Here is a 17158-nt window from a genome sequence, read left to right as displayed (position 1 = left end):
CCGGGCAAAGAAGAACGACCTTTCACAATATTATACACAGGCAGCCAGCTGAGCATCAGTATCTGTCCGCTGCCCGGCGCTCTGCTTAAAGGACTGGTTTTCTTCAATGTCACAACGCTGAGTTTTACTGTAAAGGCACAATAGAAACAACAATCAGCATCAAGACACATACCTGGAATATTACTACAGTCATCATGATGAGCACAGGAGATTTCCTTTGTCCTCTTCAGCGCCCTTGAGCGTGGCACAATCAACCAAAAAAGTGTGAAAACTACTTTCTACCTTCACACTGAAGCCCTTTTTTTTTTTTTTTTTTTTTAAACTGCAACTTCTTATTTTGAATTCATGTTGAATGCTCTGATTGTTCTTTGGCCACTTGGGGGCAGCAGGAACATTTAATGATCTATTTGCATGGGATTAGCAACACCCGGGGACCTCTGGCAAACGAGCATCCTCATTGGCTAAGAAAAGTCTGTCATTCTCAAACTTACTGACATTCTTTGATTGAAAACGTTGAAGCACTTCATGACATCCACCTTGGAAAGTGTCTGCGTAGGCGACTAAATGATGCCTAGCAACAGTTAACAAAGTGCTGCGCTCTTCTTTTTGAAGTCAGAGAGGTGATGTAGTGCACCTCGCGTTCTGCAGGCGGTATTGTCTTAATGCACACATGCTCGAGGCGTTTTAAAGGTGTTTGAGCTGAGCCTGTTGGAAGATGGAAAATGATTGTTACTGCATGCTGCATCCGTCGAATCAATAAATAAATCAACCTTTATTTGTAAAGGGCCAATTCACAACAAATATCTGAAGTAAAGTTTATTCATGCACCTCTCAAGAACAGACGTCACACAAAGTGCTTCACAATACAGAAGTGAATCCTGGAAGCCTTAAGGAGAGATGTCGAGCTCTGACATCAGACCTTCTGTATGAGCTGGTTTGTATCTGTGGAGGACCTCTGTCAGTCCAATCAGCCGGCGGTGACAGCCTCTGCCAATCAGCTGACACAATAACAGCTAGTGGCTGCACCTGGGTCAGTGAACGCACCGCAGCATGGTGGGAAGTGTCAGCGAGCCACTAATTCGGTGATGAATCGCGGCAATTGTGTATTTTATGGCGTCTGAAATGAGCAGTGTGGTGTGAGAGGAGCGCGCAGAGGAACAAACGGCTCATAAACAAGCCTTCAGTGACAGATCAGCCAATTCATGGAAATATAAGAACGCCATTACCTCCTCTTGTAAAACCAGCGGTGACCTTTAAATATGTGCAGAGTGGAGATATGGGCTCTGCACCGCTATTATGGATTCCTCTGCTTGTTCTTTTTCTATGAGCTGCTTTGTCTGCAGAGCGGGAAAAAAGTTCTGCTCTTCAAAGGACATTTTATACGATCTGTCATTTTTAAAACGACCCCCCCCCCCCCCCCCCCTTCTGAACTGAGAGAGAGTGCAAGGCAACCATGTTAGAATTGCAGGAGGACGTTAAAATATTCAAGCTGATACATATTAACCATGTGTATTACTGAAATCCTTTTAACCTTATCGAGATGAAATGGCGTTTTATCACGCTGCATTCATCAGGGGGACGAGGGTCATAATGGAGAAGAGATATTTATTCAAAGAGGGCACTTAACGCCAAATCAATTAAAGCTGTATGCACTCTGCTGTGCAGGATCAGACCGCCCCTGTTCAGCTCTGTTTTTTCTGACTGCATCCTGCTTTTTGTTCCTGGAGGTCCAACAAGGATGGCTGTAGAGTCTCGCCTTAGAGCTGGACGTGTGAGGCTTCCTGTTCACGCTGCCCAGAGGATAAACCAAAAAACATTTCAGTACATTTGCACAGTAGGTGAAATCCACCACCAGGGGGCTCTCAATCCAAACAATAACAAAAGACGACGTTAAAGGCCAGCTGGGAGTCGTGGGAGGGATTCTCTCTGCTACCGTCTCACCCCAGATGAAAATGAACTCCAAAGTTGACCGCAGGCGACCGGGCGAAACCGACCTGAGGAAGAGAATAAGTTTACAGACGAGCTAATGTATCCAAGTATAATTTACATGACGTTTTTATCACAGCAGCACATACAGCAACAGTACGGCAGCTTTCAGTAGCAGCTCACGCTTCCTTATGTAGCGGTCTTTGACCTAACATCCGGTGTTGCCTTGGCAACATGATGTGTCAGTTATGGCAGCTCTTTAATGGCAGCCGCCTCGACGAGACACATCCTGTTACAACTTTAAGATGATTGATGTCTCTGGCTCTGAGGTGAGTACTCTACAAAAAAGGTAAGTTTAGTCCATTTAGAATTCATTTTGATATTTTAGTGTAGAATATCTAATAGAATTCTACATATTGTGCTTTTAAAACTACAAAGGCCATGTCGACTCCTGAATTCACTTTAAAGTCTGGAGACTTTGGTCTAGTATTTGGAAGTGCTGCCGTCACGCTCCCTTGGTAGGAATTTTCAGGAATATTTTCTGTGTGTGTGACCCCCTGACATCAAACATAAAATAAAAAAATAACTTTAGAGGCTGGCAGGAAAAATTCCTGGAAAACTCTGAGAGAAAATGTAGCTGTTTGCATTTTCACATGCAGCTCACCCTGAAAATTTTCGAACGCTTTGAGGAGTTTTGTGCATGAAAGCACCAATAAGATGGATTTGGTGAAATCATTCTCACTCAAGAGTAATTTAACTTCAGCGGTTTGTGTGATGGACTCCTCCAAACAAAATAAAATGGAAGTTCTGACTAAACTTTTACCTTTCAGTGTTATGAAAGACGTCTGTCAGTGTTTGGCTTTCTAACCCTGAACACAAACACGCCCGTTTCATTAAACATGAAGCAGATTGGAGAAGTGCCTCGTGTGTAAGGTTAGACCGGAGCAGATGAAAACAGCCGTAAGTCAAACTCACACTCATAAACAAGTGTTGAGGGGTTTCAGGCTGATGTGGACCCCCCGTCTCCTCAGGAGCCAATCAGCAGCTCTATTTTTAGAGGCTGTGAGCAGTGCGGTTCGGGCAGCAGATGGTATTTGAGAGGGCGCGCGGTGCAATTTACAGTAAACAGATTTTTTATCCCTGGCAGGTCATGGAGAGAGCTACAACAGTACGGAGGTCTAATAGGAGCGCTCCAACAAACTCAGGCAGGGCGAGACTTAAGCGAGAGAGAGTAACCTCAGTCTGACTCTGGAACGAGCCCCGAAGCCATCGATGTGTTTAATCCCGGAAAATATGGATGCAAGAGATGGAGTGAAAACTTTAAAGCCAGTTTGATTTTCAAACTGCAAAGATACAAGAAATACAAATCATGCAGGAACTCCTGGAGGCAGAAAATGCTCTGGGATAATTGTCCTCATGGAAGATCTGCACCAAAAAAAAAAAAAACAATCCCATAGGTCATCCGTTAAACATATTATTACCCATATTTAAGTTTCTTTTGGAGGGATAACTATGACGGGTGATAAGCTGTGATTCAGGGCATCATATCAGGGGAGGCTGCATGGATGAGTCAAACAAACCCAGGAGTTTGGAGAATGAATACTTTGAAAAGTCTGATAGTCAAAACCACCACATGGGGCGCAGTGGTGACTCCATGTATGGAGCCTGTGGTCCCCCAGGCGGGCAGCCCGGGTTCAGGTCTAATCTGTGGCCCCTTTTTTCCTGCATGTCATTCCCTACTCTCTCTCTCTCCCTGATTTCTGACTCTATTCACTGTCCTATCTTTCCAATAAAGGCACAAAAAGCCCCCCAAATAAATCTTTAAAAAAATAAATAAAAAGCCCCACCACCTGAAGAAGACCTCTGTGTGAAATGTTGTGATTTTAATAAACCTTTTTGTGGTGTTGAGTATGCGTGTCGACTTGTCTCTCTTCTTTCAAAACCAAAAGTCAGTCATTACATTACCTCAGAGTAACACACCTAACATGACCGTCCGACACAGATGCACTGGAACACTCGTCCTTACTTTCATGACCTTAATAGCGTACTTATTTTACAACAAAAAAAGCCCAAAACTAACATGCACATCTGATGTCTCATCCTGACCAAACTGTGCCAGTTCTCCAACACAAAACACCAGTTGAACTTGATTTAGTAGACACCAATTTGTAGTTACGAGAACGCCCCTAATTATGTCTTTATGAGCGCTAAGGTTAAACAAACTGAGACAATCTGGCAGAGCGTAGTGAACGTGAACTTGTTAAATGAGCAGGGAGCTAATCAGGCAATAGGAAACAGGTGTGTGACGGGGAATGAACAGGTGAGGAGAATCTGCGGGCAGAGAGGCGGGGAGGTGGGAGTCTGAAATGACAGGAGAGTAAGAAAATGGTATAAAGAAACAAAACGACCAACTCTGTGAGGTAAATACCTAAATATTCTCTAGTAGTGTTTCAGTTTATTTGTATTTCTGGGACCTTAACTTGAATTTCTCAGTTGGACATTTGGATTTGTACTTTCATCAAACGTCACACAGATGCTTAAAAAATATATATATTTGAAATGTAACCAAACAAATCAATCAATTCTTGTACTTAAGGGATTAAAATACCATCAGTTAACTTATCTGCCAAGAGCTCTACCTGATCTTACACACTCGACCCACAATTGTCCTTTTAATAATGCATTAAAATATTATGACTCTGAGGGGTCTCTGTGGAGCAGTCTTCACTATAACAGGGGTCTTTCAAAGCGGCGTCTGCTTCCTGATGTTTCTGATTGGCTCTGCGGCGACGCTTCACTTACTTTTCCATCGGTTAGCCGTTATTTATGACCAGATGAAGCCGATTTCACCGCAAGTCTTTACAGCTCCACCTGCTCATCTCGCTGTAACCCTCTTGAGCTGGTCCCACGGTCACGAACAGTAAAGTGTTTGGACAGCTGACAAGGAGGGAGAGGCGACGGAGGCGATGTGTGCGTCCTTCGGAGGGTGGAGAAGAATAGCAGGGAGGGTCTGCAGAGCTCAGCAGCGGGGGGGTGTTTTATGGGACAGAGGGAAACTACGTCTGACCCCACAACACGAGCCTCTGCCTTGCTGCACACACTCCACCACTCATCAGTCAGATACAAAGAGTGCGTGAGTGTGTGTGTGTGTGTGTGTGTTATCTGCTGATACATGCTCTGCAGACGGTGCATTTAAAGGCCTGATTAAACATGCTTCATTGAAAATAAGAATAGGGCCACAGACTAACCGCCGTATTTATCCCCATGTAATAGAAGCAGAAATAGAAGAAAGCTCCGGAGCAGCAGCAGATAACGTGAGCGGCACATCATTCTCCATCATCTCATCCACTCCTTTATGGGCTCTTTTACTGGTTGAGGTGTTTTGGAGGTACTGTATATGGGCTGATAATTTTCAGAGGGGAGACAATTCTCGGTTAAGGCTCACTGGTGGGTGATGTCTGTATGAATTACACCTTCCATAAAGCTGTAATAGGAAGGACAATCAGCAGCTTGTATCTGCGCAGCCTTGCAGGGTATTTACCTTTTAATGTGGGTGTAAATTTGACTTGTGCCAAGGACAAGCCTCTTTCCAGACGTCTCTCCCTTTTGTCCCTGCTCAAAGGGGGCCACAAAGAAGATGGTGTTCCGACTTTTTTACCTCCCAAAAAAGTAATGCAGAGATATTTGTAGGACCACCGTGAGCATGAGCCATTTTATAGGTGTTACCTGAGGCAGAAGGGGGCGACATGGTTGATTTTTTTTTTTCCCCTGCAGTGTACGATTGTTTGTCTTCATTTTGCCACCAATAAAATAAAAAACAGATTTTGACAATCAAACAGCTTTGGTGTCTTATCTCGATTTCACATGAAAAAAAAAAAAAAACAGACTTTACCTCACGTTAGAGATCAATCAATCAATTCTGTCTTTAATTTGTAATTTGACGCCCCGCCCAGGGACCACCATCAGGCTGTGCACCATCATACAACGTGCCACACACACAAACACACACCAGCCGACACACTGATTCACTGACAAACACACCTCATCCTCTTTGTAAATGGTTATTATTTTTGGTACTTTGTATTAAACTTTGCATCGTCTAGTTGAAACCGTACGTCTCCAATATTATCCAACAGTTGGAGGTTTTGCGTACAACCGTAAAAATATGCATCCTGTCAAGACGTTTTTACAGCATTCAGGGAAAATCTTCAACTCTGGGATATGAAGGTAGTAAAAATACAGAGGAATGTCCGAATGGTTCATGTTGTCGAAGAATGTGGGAAAAACATGGTGATAAGAGTTGGGATTTCCTGAGGGTGGAAGTTTCAGTGTCTCACAATTAAGTTACATGTTTTACATTTGTGACTGAACTTGGCATTTCTGGGATATGAAAGGAGGTAGTAAAAAATGCCAAGAAATGTCCGAATGGTTCTTCTCTGTGATTAATTGTTTTTTTAGTGATTTTTAAAAAAAATTCTATTTTTCTATTTCTTTTTTTCCTGATTTTCTTTTTTGATGTCGTGTGAAGCACTTTGAATTGCCTTGTTGTTAAAATGTGCTCTAGAAATAAACTTGCCTGGTTTTTTGTCAGGCCTTAAGAGGCGGGTCGGGACAGGATTCAGGGGGTGAAGAGAGAGAGCCATGCAAGAACAAAATGATAAAACAACAACTTCATGAAGGTCTAAATGCCTTCTCAGGAGTAAAGACTAAATGCAATGATGGAACTGAAAGATTTCAAACATCATATCTGAAGCAGAAGACATTAAAGACACTTCATTGCTAAATGTAATCCACAAGAGTAAAAAGGGAATTGTGGTTATTAAATATACAAAGGACAGAATATTTTTACTCATGCACTGGTTATATAATTAAACTTGCAGCCTTTCTCAGAGCCATTAAGGAGCATTGGCAGCATAAATGCATCTTGAAGTATAAAGCCGAGTGTCTAAGAGCTCTGATTGCTGCTTGTTGGATCTGTCATAACAGCCGCAGGTACAGGAACAGACTGAATTATGGGTTGTTGGGCTGATCAGAGGTAGAAAAGAACATGTATACGTCTTATCTAACACACGGGGGACATAAACACGAGGACAGGGAACCTAAACCTGAAACGTGGGAGTCATATGGAAAAGCCTGTCGCCCGCTTATTTTCTGCCGATAAATCGCAGTTTGATGCGCTGCTCTTTTATGAAGCGTACATCATTCCTTCAAAAATTACCTTTACCCAGTAACAAGGTCATTTTGTTGCCAAGATCTAACCAAACTGCGACTGTTACACGACATTAACCACTTTTTACATTTTTTCCACCGAGCTAACACGGAGCCTTTTCTGTGCTTTAGTGGCACAATACGTTATAACTTGTTAAACACTAACCGATCTGCTGCATCTTTAAGTATCACTTTTTTTTTTAACTGCGAGTGAAAGAAACTGTCATGTTATTTATGGTGACAGCAAACCACAGCCCTCCAACATTGCATTTAAAGAGACACACACACCAAAACGGAGCGTTCTGAGAGAGCTGGTTTATACAGGGTCACAAACCTCCTATGCTGCTTGATTCATGTTATATTTTGACCAAAGCTCAGCGAAGATGTTTCATTTAGACCACAGGGGGACTGTTTGAAAAGGTGGAGAAGAGGGATAATATGTCCTCTTTAAAGTAAAAAAAACAACACTTTTTTTTGGAGCAAAATGGAGCATTTAATGTGGCTTAAAATACAATCAGCTCATAGTTACTGAACACCATAGACTGACTGAACCACCATCCTTTTTTTTTATTGATTTCAGGTCCGAGGTATACATTTGGTGGGGATCTTCAGTGTGTGGCAGCAGCTTATTAAACAACAGAGGCCCACTGAGCACTTTTTAATAATGTCTGTAAAGGCAGAATACATTAGAATATACAGATACAGGGCTTTGTTGTGCGAGACGACACACTGGTATTCATGCGTATGAACACACACACACACACACACACACACACACACACACACACACACACACACACACACACACACACACACACACACACACACACACACACACACACACACACACACACACACACACACACACACACACACACACACACACACACACACACAGAGACAGCAGCGAGGGAGGGAGGGAGGTAACAGAGGCAGAGTTTGTCATTACAGTGAAGCTGGAAAAGGTCATCCAAACATCTTCACCACATGGAGGAAATGTTCTCTCAGGAATTATCCTCAGCAATTAAATACGGAGAAACTCAGAATAAGAAAGTACTCAAATCTCCTGGTAAATGTCACCGTGGACGCAAATCTTACTTTGCAGCTGATGTAACTCACAGGCAGCGAGCTCCTGTGGAGAAGAGTCGACAGAGGTGAACTTCAGACGTCAGAAAAACACACCATATATGAGATGTAGATGTGTGAAACACTTTGACACAAAGTGCTGGTTAAAAGTAAAATAGTGTTCTCCATCTGTTCGGGGTCGCAGAGGGCTGGAGCTGATGCCAGCTGTGATTGGACGAGAGGCGGTGTTACACCCTGGACTTGTCGGCAGTCAATCACAGGGCTGACATTCACTCACATTCACAACTACGGGCGATTTTAGAGTCACCAGTTTACCTAACGAGCATGTCTTTTGGACTGTGGGAGGAAGATACCCAGAGAGAACCCACACATGAACTGGGAGAACATGCAAACTCCACACAGAGAGACTCCGGTCCAAAACTAGGAACCTCCTCGCTGTGAGGCAACAGCGCTAACTAATATATGAAGACGTAAACACGGGTTACTGCAGACGGATATCAACACCCTTTTGCAAAATGCAGGAAGAACTGACAGAAAGCAACTGTGAATGTGCAAATTTAGGCTTATTATTATATAATTTTACTCCGTATGTGCAGCTCAGATCTGAATCTAATAACTCCTCTTTATTCACATACATTTATTTTTTGCTTTTGTTAATGCGTGTAAGACAGTTTAACACGTAATATTTCAGCCGACAGTAACAGAACAGAGCGGTACTGAACCAATCAAAATGTATATGAAAGCAGAATTCAAAGCAGTAAGTAGGCCTCCGAGTCATTTTACATTTGATATACAACTACGATTAAGGCTTTGCTGCTTTTGTTGAAGGATGAAATCAAAGCAGCCCAATAAATATCTCTCATTTATACATTTCATATGTCAAATAATACAGGAAAGACGAAATCTAATGGCTACTGTCAATCTCACTCCCCGCTCACGATGAGCTCACAGCGCTCCATGGTAACGGGCTCTGATTGGTCAGTGGGCGATAATCTCTTATCCCAAACATAAGCGGCACCTGCTAGGTGTTCAGCACAAGTTACCGTGGTGATCTTTGAAGCTGATTCATCGTCCTCAGACGTTAGACCATGTCATACAGGATTAGTTATGAATTAGCCTCACCCGATTTAAGACGATGTTTCGATGCTTGCTACCCGAAGCCTTAAGCTTACAACTGAACATAAACCTAATGTAAAGCTACCTCCCTCCTTCTCTAATAACTGAATATGAAATGTTTATTCACATACAATCTTTCCTCAGACAGTTGTGTTTGCAGCACTTTAGCAGCATCACTCCATGAGTGTAGTGGTGTGTGATTGTGAGGATGTAACGTGGATGTAAGGACACAACAGAGCAGTGTAATTCTCTTCATCAGGAGCTGTTTAGTATGCTGCGGGTGTAAATGGGAGATTGGCAGGGCACTGGGTGGCAGAGCGGGCCACTCTGTCATTAATGTGCCCATCGCTGTTATCATACGCCTAATGACATCGCTCTCAGATAGCATGCTGGGAGCTCGACCGCGGGGAGCCCGGCTCAAACGTCTGCAGGCGCCTACGCCTCCCGTCATCAATTCCACACGTCTCCTCACCAAAATCTGAGGCTGGGGATAATGTGTTTCACGGTTGAGCGCGCTCACAGGGCTTCCCTCCCGCCTGGCCTTGAAATGGGCAAATTAATAGTTCCTTTGAAACAAATTGGAATTACACCCCTCGATGCCTTAATGTCAGAATGCGACAAGCGCTGACGTCCCGGGTCTGACTGCTGATGGGATATGAGGATCTGAGAATCACACCATGTGAGGGGGTGTAAAGATATGCACCCCCCCCCCCCCCCCCACCCCACACACACACACACTTCCTCTCCCTGCTCAGCGTGGACTCGTACTGTACTGTGTGTAGTCTGCATAAAAAGGCTGGAAGTGTTTAATCGTCAGCATCAAGAGGGAAAACCCTTCGGTCCCATGAACATCTATTAAGGCGTTATCCTTGACTGTTTTTTTTTTTCAGAACTCTATTCACTCTAACTAAATTCCCTACTTGCAAAAAGTAAAGGGACTGATTTGACTTTAGATCTTTGAATTATAAAAAAGGTTATTTCCAGAATAACATAATGCATCGTTGATTGAATTCCATGTAAAACAGAAGATCCAGCAACCACAACTAACCAAACTAAATCTAACCTCCATGGTGAATGGACTTGAGCTGAAGCTACACATTCACACACTGATGGTAGAGGCTGCTATGTGAAGTGACCATCAGAAGTAGCTAATCCCGATTGCAGTGGGAGCAACATGGGGTTAAGTGTCTTGCCATGGAAATGGGATCGAACACCCGACTTTCTGGTTGAGAGACGACTGACCGTACCACTGGGCCACAGCCGCTCTGTCCCCGTCGTGGCAGAACAGCTGTGAAATTCAAGAATTACTTCCCTTTAATGATTTAGATTACTATATTCAGAATGACATCTTAAAGTCTGGATCTTTGATGTTTCCAGTACGTCGTCCTCCACAATATTTTTAAAGAAATTACTCTGAAATGTTGTCACGTCAGTGGATTTGATTGGGAAGTTTGGGGAATCGGCTCGTGGTGTGTGTGTGTACCACCAAAGTATCAAAACTTGCCAGATCATCATCTGAACGGTCGGAAAACAGCTGATTGGGCCGTGATCTGTCACGTGCCTCAGTGTAAAATGCATGACTGATGCACGTGATCTGGCTGAAATTCTGCACGTCTTCACAATCATTCATATGACTCAGAAACTTTAAATCAGCGTGAAATTGCAGAGTGTCAAACGGGCTTCATAGTTCACTATAGAAACCTGATGAGTAAGTAACCTGGGCAGTTCTTTTAACTCAGGGGTTGAGGGTTTCAATCACAGATGAGTTCAAGACATGAATACATTCACTGAAGATAACTGAGTCAGCTATCTTGCAACCTATAGCTTCAATCTGGCTTCATAAAGTCACTTTTATTTCAAATAAAACCTTCTATTGTTGTCTTACTGAAAGTCTTTGAGAGGCTACATTGTTAAAGAACCTCCGTAATGAAGAGATTGTAAAACACAAAACGTGCACTGAGACTCAGTGATGGACAAAGCAAGCGTTGTTTTTGTAGTTCAGATTTATTGGCACTTTAAGGGATAATTCCAGATTAGCTGTGAGCGGCTGACAGAGCTTTGAGCTGAAAGTAGTCTCTGGTCTGACATCGTTTTCTCTCTAAGCTCTCTGATACCACTCATCGAAAATATGTCATCTTCACTGTAAGTTATTTTATATCTGAGATGAAATCTGATGTGTCAGGGATCAAATGAAATCAATGCACCCTTGTTGAATCTTTTGTGTGAAATCCTGCGAATGTCAAACTTTCTTTAACCCTTTGTTGGCGTGTATCTAAACATGTCACAGTTTGTCTTTGATGCACAGGATGGCGTCTGTGTCAATGTTCGCTTTAGGTACATATATGTAACAGTGTCAGATTTATTCCTTACTGACAAATAGTATAAACTACTTTGAGGTATCCTTTAGCATAGTGTTTGAAAGTCAGTGTTGTTTTCCTTTCATACATTCGGTAAGGTCTGCGTTTGTGTAACCTTAGGCTCCATGTCCACCTAGTGTGTTTTCCTTTGTTTTTTTTTTTAGCGTCTGCGTCTTTTAGATTTTTTTTTTCAGTAAGTAGAGAGTGTTTGCAGCAACAGGCGGCCGCCCGGACAAAAAGCACACCGCCCATCATCTTTTTCCTGAGCACTCCGCCTTTTTCGTGCGGCCGAGCGCTGAACTTTGAAATCTTTCAACTTTTTACAAAGCCGCTGTTGACGTCACTGTCTCGATCCCTAAATGTCTTGGTCTTGTCTCAGTCTCTCCCTGCCTTGGTCTCGATCTCGGTCTTGTCTTGTTCTCGGTCCCGATCCCTAAATGTCTCGGTCTTGGTTTCAGTTAGTGTGGTTTTGACTACAACACTACTTTAGTGTCTGCCTTTCTTCCAGTTGATTCAATCCTCTCTTTCTGCCTCTTGTAAGAGTTCCAGTTTGGATCATGAAACGTTTGTTTTACACAAACTGCAGCGCATCACTTTTTGTAGTGTGAAAGGTAAACGAAAACAACCTCATTACGAGTAAGATGATCTGAGATAAACTTTAAAACACCTTGCAGCCTCTTTGGCTTCAACTTATTTTCTCTTTCTGAAGTCTTTCCAGCAGTGGGTTTTCGTTTCCAGGGAGATTTAAGTCTGGACCAAAGACTACCAGCAGGTCAAAAAACCATCTGGCCAAGAAAACGATTCAAAACAACCCCGAACTAATCAGACTTTACAACTTATGTAGATACAATCTTTGAGACACGTCTCCAACACAAATGATTTTTAGAACATATACAACAAGGACATTAGTTGGCATGTAACACTTGAAGGGGAAGCTTTGCAGTTTTAACACCGGGACAGTTTTGTCAAATGTAAGGGTCTAAATGGCATTGAGGTAAAAAAAACAAAAAAAAACAAGTTCTGAATTTGCTCCAGTAGATTTCTTGAAACTCCACTAAAAGTACGCTCGTTTCCACCAAGCGCTTTGCTTTGGTTCAGTACAGTTTGGTACAGTGAACCCTGATCTTGTTTGGGTTTCCACAGCCAACAGTACTCACATCACTAAATCACAGCGGCGTGACATCGTGTAGACAGCAAATACTTTCAGCAAAGAAGAAGAACGCGACACAGCCAACAAAGATCAATGATTCTTAGGAAGGTTTGCATCTCCGAGGCAAAAACAGCCTTGAAATGACTCCCTCCAAATCTGCAGAATATTTAAACAGGACGTGAAGATTTTGTTCAACCAATCAACGCACTGCAGTGTGTCTAGCTCTAACCTTTGAGGGTCTGATTGGTACGCTTGGCCCCCCCCCAACAGAAAGGTAGCAAAAAATTTGGACGGTACGGGTCAGTTATTCTGGTACCCTTCCTAACTGATAAATGTGTACCTAGCAAACCGAACTGAACCGGACCACTTGGTAGAAACGGGGCTTAAAGTTCTTTTTAAGTCCACTGACTGGCTCAGATTGTTGTTCCCTTCAGGGGTGGGACAAAACATCGATACTGCAATTTACTGCGTCCTGACTCATGTCATACAATAGTCATGGGGCTGGAGTTGATTGCGGATGTCATTGGACGAGAATGGGTTTATTGTGTCCAACACTCATTTAGATTTGGATCTAAACTAACAAATCAAAAACACCAACGTCTACCTATCAGGATGAGGTAATCCTGTGTTTTTTGCACAAACTACTGATTTGGTCGATGGAGTGTGGCGGCTTGAAGGGAGCAAAGAAACATCTGATTGTGGTTAAAGGAAAGGATCTTACTGATGTCGTCAGCCACTTTGAGAACTAACCTCTGAGCCCGTCAATTACCAGTGATATCTGTGGACTTTCAAAATAAAGTTGCAGCCATTACCGCCTGTTTCATGGCTGCCAGCTGCAGCAATCTACTGGAGAAATGCCACCGATGTTTATCTACCTGTTAAGCCATTAGAGCCGCCGAAACAATGAAAAAAATGGAGCCCAGGTTTAAAAACAGCGAGGATTCCCCTTTTTTGAAATACTGTAAAGCAAATTTATTTTGGGAACACAGAGCTTCACAAAAGCGTAACTGAAGTAAATGAGAAAATAAGTAGATATTCAAAAAAGGGGGAGAGTAAAAAGATATACATGAATTATAAAAATAAAATCCTCCAGTCGGATGTGGAGTGAGATGACAGTGGAAATCCTTTTTTCACCGCTGACATCGGACTCACACCCACTCTGCCAGCTTCACCTTGTAAACAGGACACTGAGGATACTCTGTGTGGATCATTTTAGTGTATGAAAATAGATTACATGGAAAGTGTCATGATTAAACCATGTGGCTGGGCGTTAACAGTCAGACACACGTCTCTGCTGTAGATGAAGCACAGTGCTGTGTGTGTGTGTGTGTGTGTGTGTGTGTGTGTGTGTGTGTGTGTGTGTGTGTGTGTGTGTGTGTGTGTGTGTGTGTGTGTGTGTGTGTGAGGCTGGATGAGGATGTCTGATATCTGTGCGTCCGTCCAGCTCTGTTCATAAAAAGTACAAACTCTATCTTTGAATCTAAAGATATCACGGTTTAAAATGTGTTTTCTAAAATACACCGCTTGCTAAACTATCTGTAGTGCTCGAGTACGCTAGCTGCTGGCTGTCGTTAAACTTTGGGAGGCTAGTAGAAAGTTACGTGTGCTGTAAAGTCTGGACTGAAATGCTGTGATCGGAGGTGAAGCCTCGGGGAGAGCTGTGTGTGTGTGTGTGTGTTTTGTGTCCTCGCTCAGGTTCAGTTGGGGATCTCCTGCTCTGCCGTCTCCTCTTTAACAGAGTCCTCTTCCTCCAGCTGCTCCTCCTCTTCCTCCTGCAAACACACGGCACGAGGCACTGTCAGATTACAAACAGCTGACCTTTAGATGCATTAAGAGTGATGATGACTTCTGCCGTCCTCATGTCTGCATTACACACTGAAGATGCATGAACACCGGGCCAGTGTTTACACCCACATTACACAATTACATCCCCCAAAAACAAATCACACACAGAGTAAACCTTCGAGTACACTGAACCTTAAAAAACTCTGGTAATATTAAACCTGCGCCCTCATCATTTTTATCATTTTTTACTTGTTAATGGGTTGTGTCTTCATTTACATGTTTAAAGGAAAAATATGCAATTTTTCACACTTAAATGTAGCAGAAATCAAGTGAGTCATGACTGTCTACAATGAGTGTGACACCCGAGTCCCGCTGTCCGTGATGTTGTCTGAGCCGTATCTACAGCGTGTTTATATAGACGGGACGGCCGGCCAGCTCATCACCTTTGCGTATACAAGTTGTTTAATTGAGGGACTAGAGAAAAGAAGAATAACATACTGTACTCACTGCTTATCTAAATGTCATGTAAGCGTTTTTAGTTCACGGCCATTTTGGGTAAATTTACATGCAGTGTGAAGATACGAGCAAAATAAAGAGCGCTAGCATTAGCATGCTAACACAACAATGCAGCGCGAGTTGTTTTGGTTTCATGCTGGTGCTCGATGGCGACATCTGCTGGATCAAAGAATCGCATATTCTTCCTTTTATGGCATGAATACGCTTAATGATTTGAACCGTTGTTTATCAGCGTTGATACACTGAGCTTTTCCGACTTTGAAACCGTTTTTCAAATCACCATTATACACTTCAACACATCTTGGACAGAGATACTCAAAGATCAGAACATTTACTATTTATTCATGACAAAATGACCAGATTGTGAGTGTGAGTCTTAAAGCCAACACAAAGAAAGTGACACACGGCGAGCAGGAGTCACGACGGGCCATGCGAGGAGCCAGCTGATTTAGCAAAGCAGACAAAGTGAAAGTGACAGTGGAGAGAGCTGCAGCGGTGATTAAACGACTCTGACAGATACAATTATCCCCCCTCCAGAGGTTAATGAACACATCTACACACCAGAATGTGCGATCACCAGGTTAGGATCCTCAGCCCACAACACCTCGTGACTCCACATTCCTGCAGCCAGCCGAGAGCAGACATTAGCTCTAATTCTCTGTCAGTCAAACGTGGCTGCTCTCTCTCGTATGGACTCTTTGTGTGCTCAAATGAATCATTAACGTCCCTGAAATATTCTGAACTCTCCCTGTTAGACTCATCCTGCAACAATCTGCTCCATGCACACATCAAATCTTTGTACTTCAAAACTTCGACATAAAACAAAACCACATTGTAAGCGATCCCCATGGCAACAGTTTTGAATACTGCACAGTGTCCCCAATGAGGGCTTGCTAATTAAAAGAAACAGAATACATCTTTTAACAAAAAGCTGTGACGGGGAATTTAACTGGTAGAATAATTCGACATCAGACTCTTGGTGGAGAGAAGAACATAGCCGCCCGTGTTTTTCAAAAATAAAACAACTTTCTCTTCTTTGAATTCAACACATTTTTTTCAACATTTGGTCTCAAATGTCTTACGCTTGTACTTATATATGATAAAAAAAAAAATCTTTATTGTCAAAGCATATATAGTGATGATAAATGTGAAGATGCTAAGCCAAGGATTCTACTTCCATGCAAGTAGTTCTGAAGCTAGGAACCCTCCGACCATGAGACTCTTGAGGAACATTGTGAAGTCCATCAGCTTTATGGAAAAAAATGACTTTTGTCCTGCGACTTCAAAAGGAGAAGGGAGAAGAATATTGGAGAAAATGGGATTTATACAAAGATAAAGACTCGTAAATATATCTTTTTTCATTAGAATGTACCGTCCATTATGTACTGTACCTGTGCCTTTTACATTCTTGTATTTGATCTTATTCATACTGTCTTGCCCAAGTCCTCACTTGTTCTGTGTTTCTTGTAAAACAAAAAATATAAAGTATAAAAATAAAGTATTAAAAAAAAAAAAAAAGAAGAAGCTCTGAAGCTAAGCATGCACACAATGTTGAATTAGCTGGTATAATGTTTAGCATGTTTAACAGCAAAGTTCAGTATACCAGCATGCCAACATAAGCCAATTAGCCACAGACTTTGGCTGTTATCGAAACCGCCTACTACGTACTATTATTGAACCCAGTATGCAGTATGTACTGGTTTCTGGTCTTGAAATGCGGAAGTAAACAACAGCCCAGCTGACGGCAAACGCTGCTACAGTGTAGCATCCACTTACAGTCTGAATTTTTTTTCTCATGATTTTGAGAATCAATAAAGAGAATTGTTTGCATCTTTGTGTGGTTCCGTCTGATTGTGATTATTTCCTCTGATACAGTGGCTGTCCGTCATTTTGATCCCTGACCTGGCGCTTTGCATTGTTGGGAAACAATGATGTTGTATCACCTGTTTTCACCATGTGGAGTTTGATATCCTGATAGCTACTGGTACTGGAGTTGTTATAAGCCTGCAGTAAC

At 42.5% G+C, this 17158-nt stretch overlaps 1 protein-coding gene across 5 annotated transcripts in view; it reads right to left on the bottom strand.

Annotated features, from left to right (window-relative positions):
• Nucleotides 1-1429: 1429 nt before the first annotated feature.
• The window catches only part of phf14 (PHD finger protein 14), an 81980-nt gene continuing 66251 nt past the window's right edge, over nucleotides 1430-17158 (bottom strand). For 3 of the 5 annotated variants that reach the window (XM_065947928.1, XM_029278210.2, XM_065947925.1), the window contains one exon: nucleotides 7915-14615. In XM_065947928.1, the coding sequence (XP_065804000.1) occupies nucleotides 14441-14615 (175 nt within the window). In that variant the 3' untranslated portion in view covers nucleotides 7915-14440. Of the gene's footprint in view, nucleotides 1995-7914; nucleotides 14616-17158 lie in introns of those variants that run through there. The other 2 variants (XM_065947927.1, XM_065947924.1) reach the window with 2 other exon arrangements.

Source organism: Labrus bergylta, chromosome 19 (genome assembly GCF_963930695.1).
Source record: "Labrus bergylta chromosome 19, fLabBer1.1, whole genome shotgun sequence".
Lineage (NCBI taxonomy): Eukaryota > Metazoa > Chordata > Actinopteri > Labriformes > Labridae > Labrus > Labrus bergylta.
This window is presented reverse-complemented; position numbering and strand designations above follow the sequence as displayed.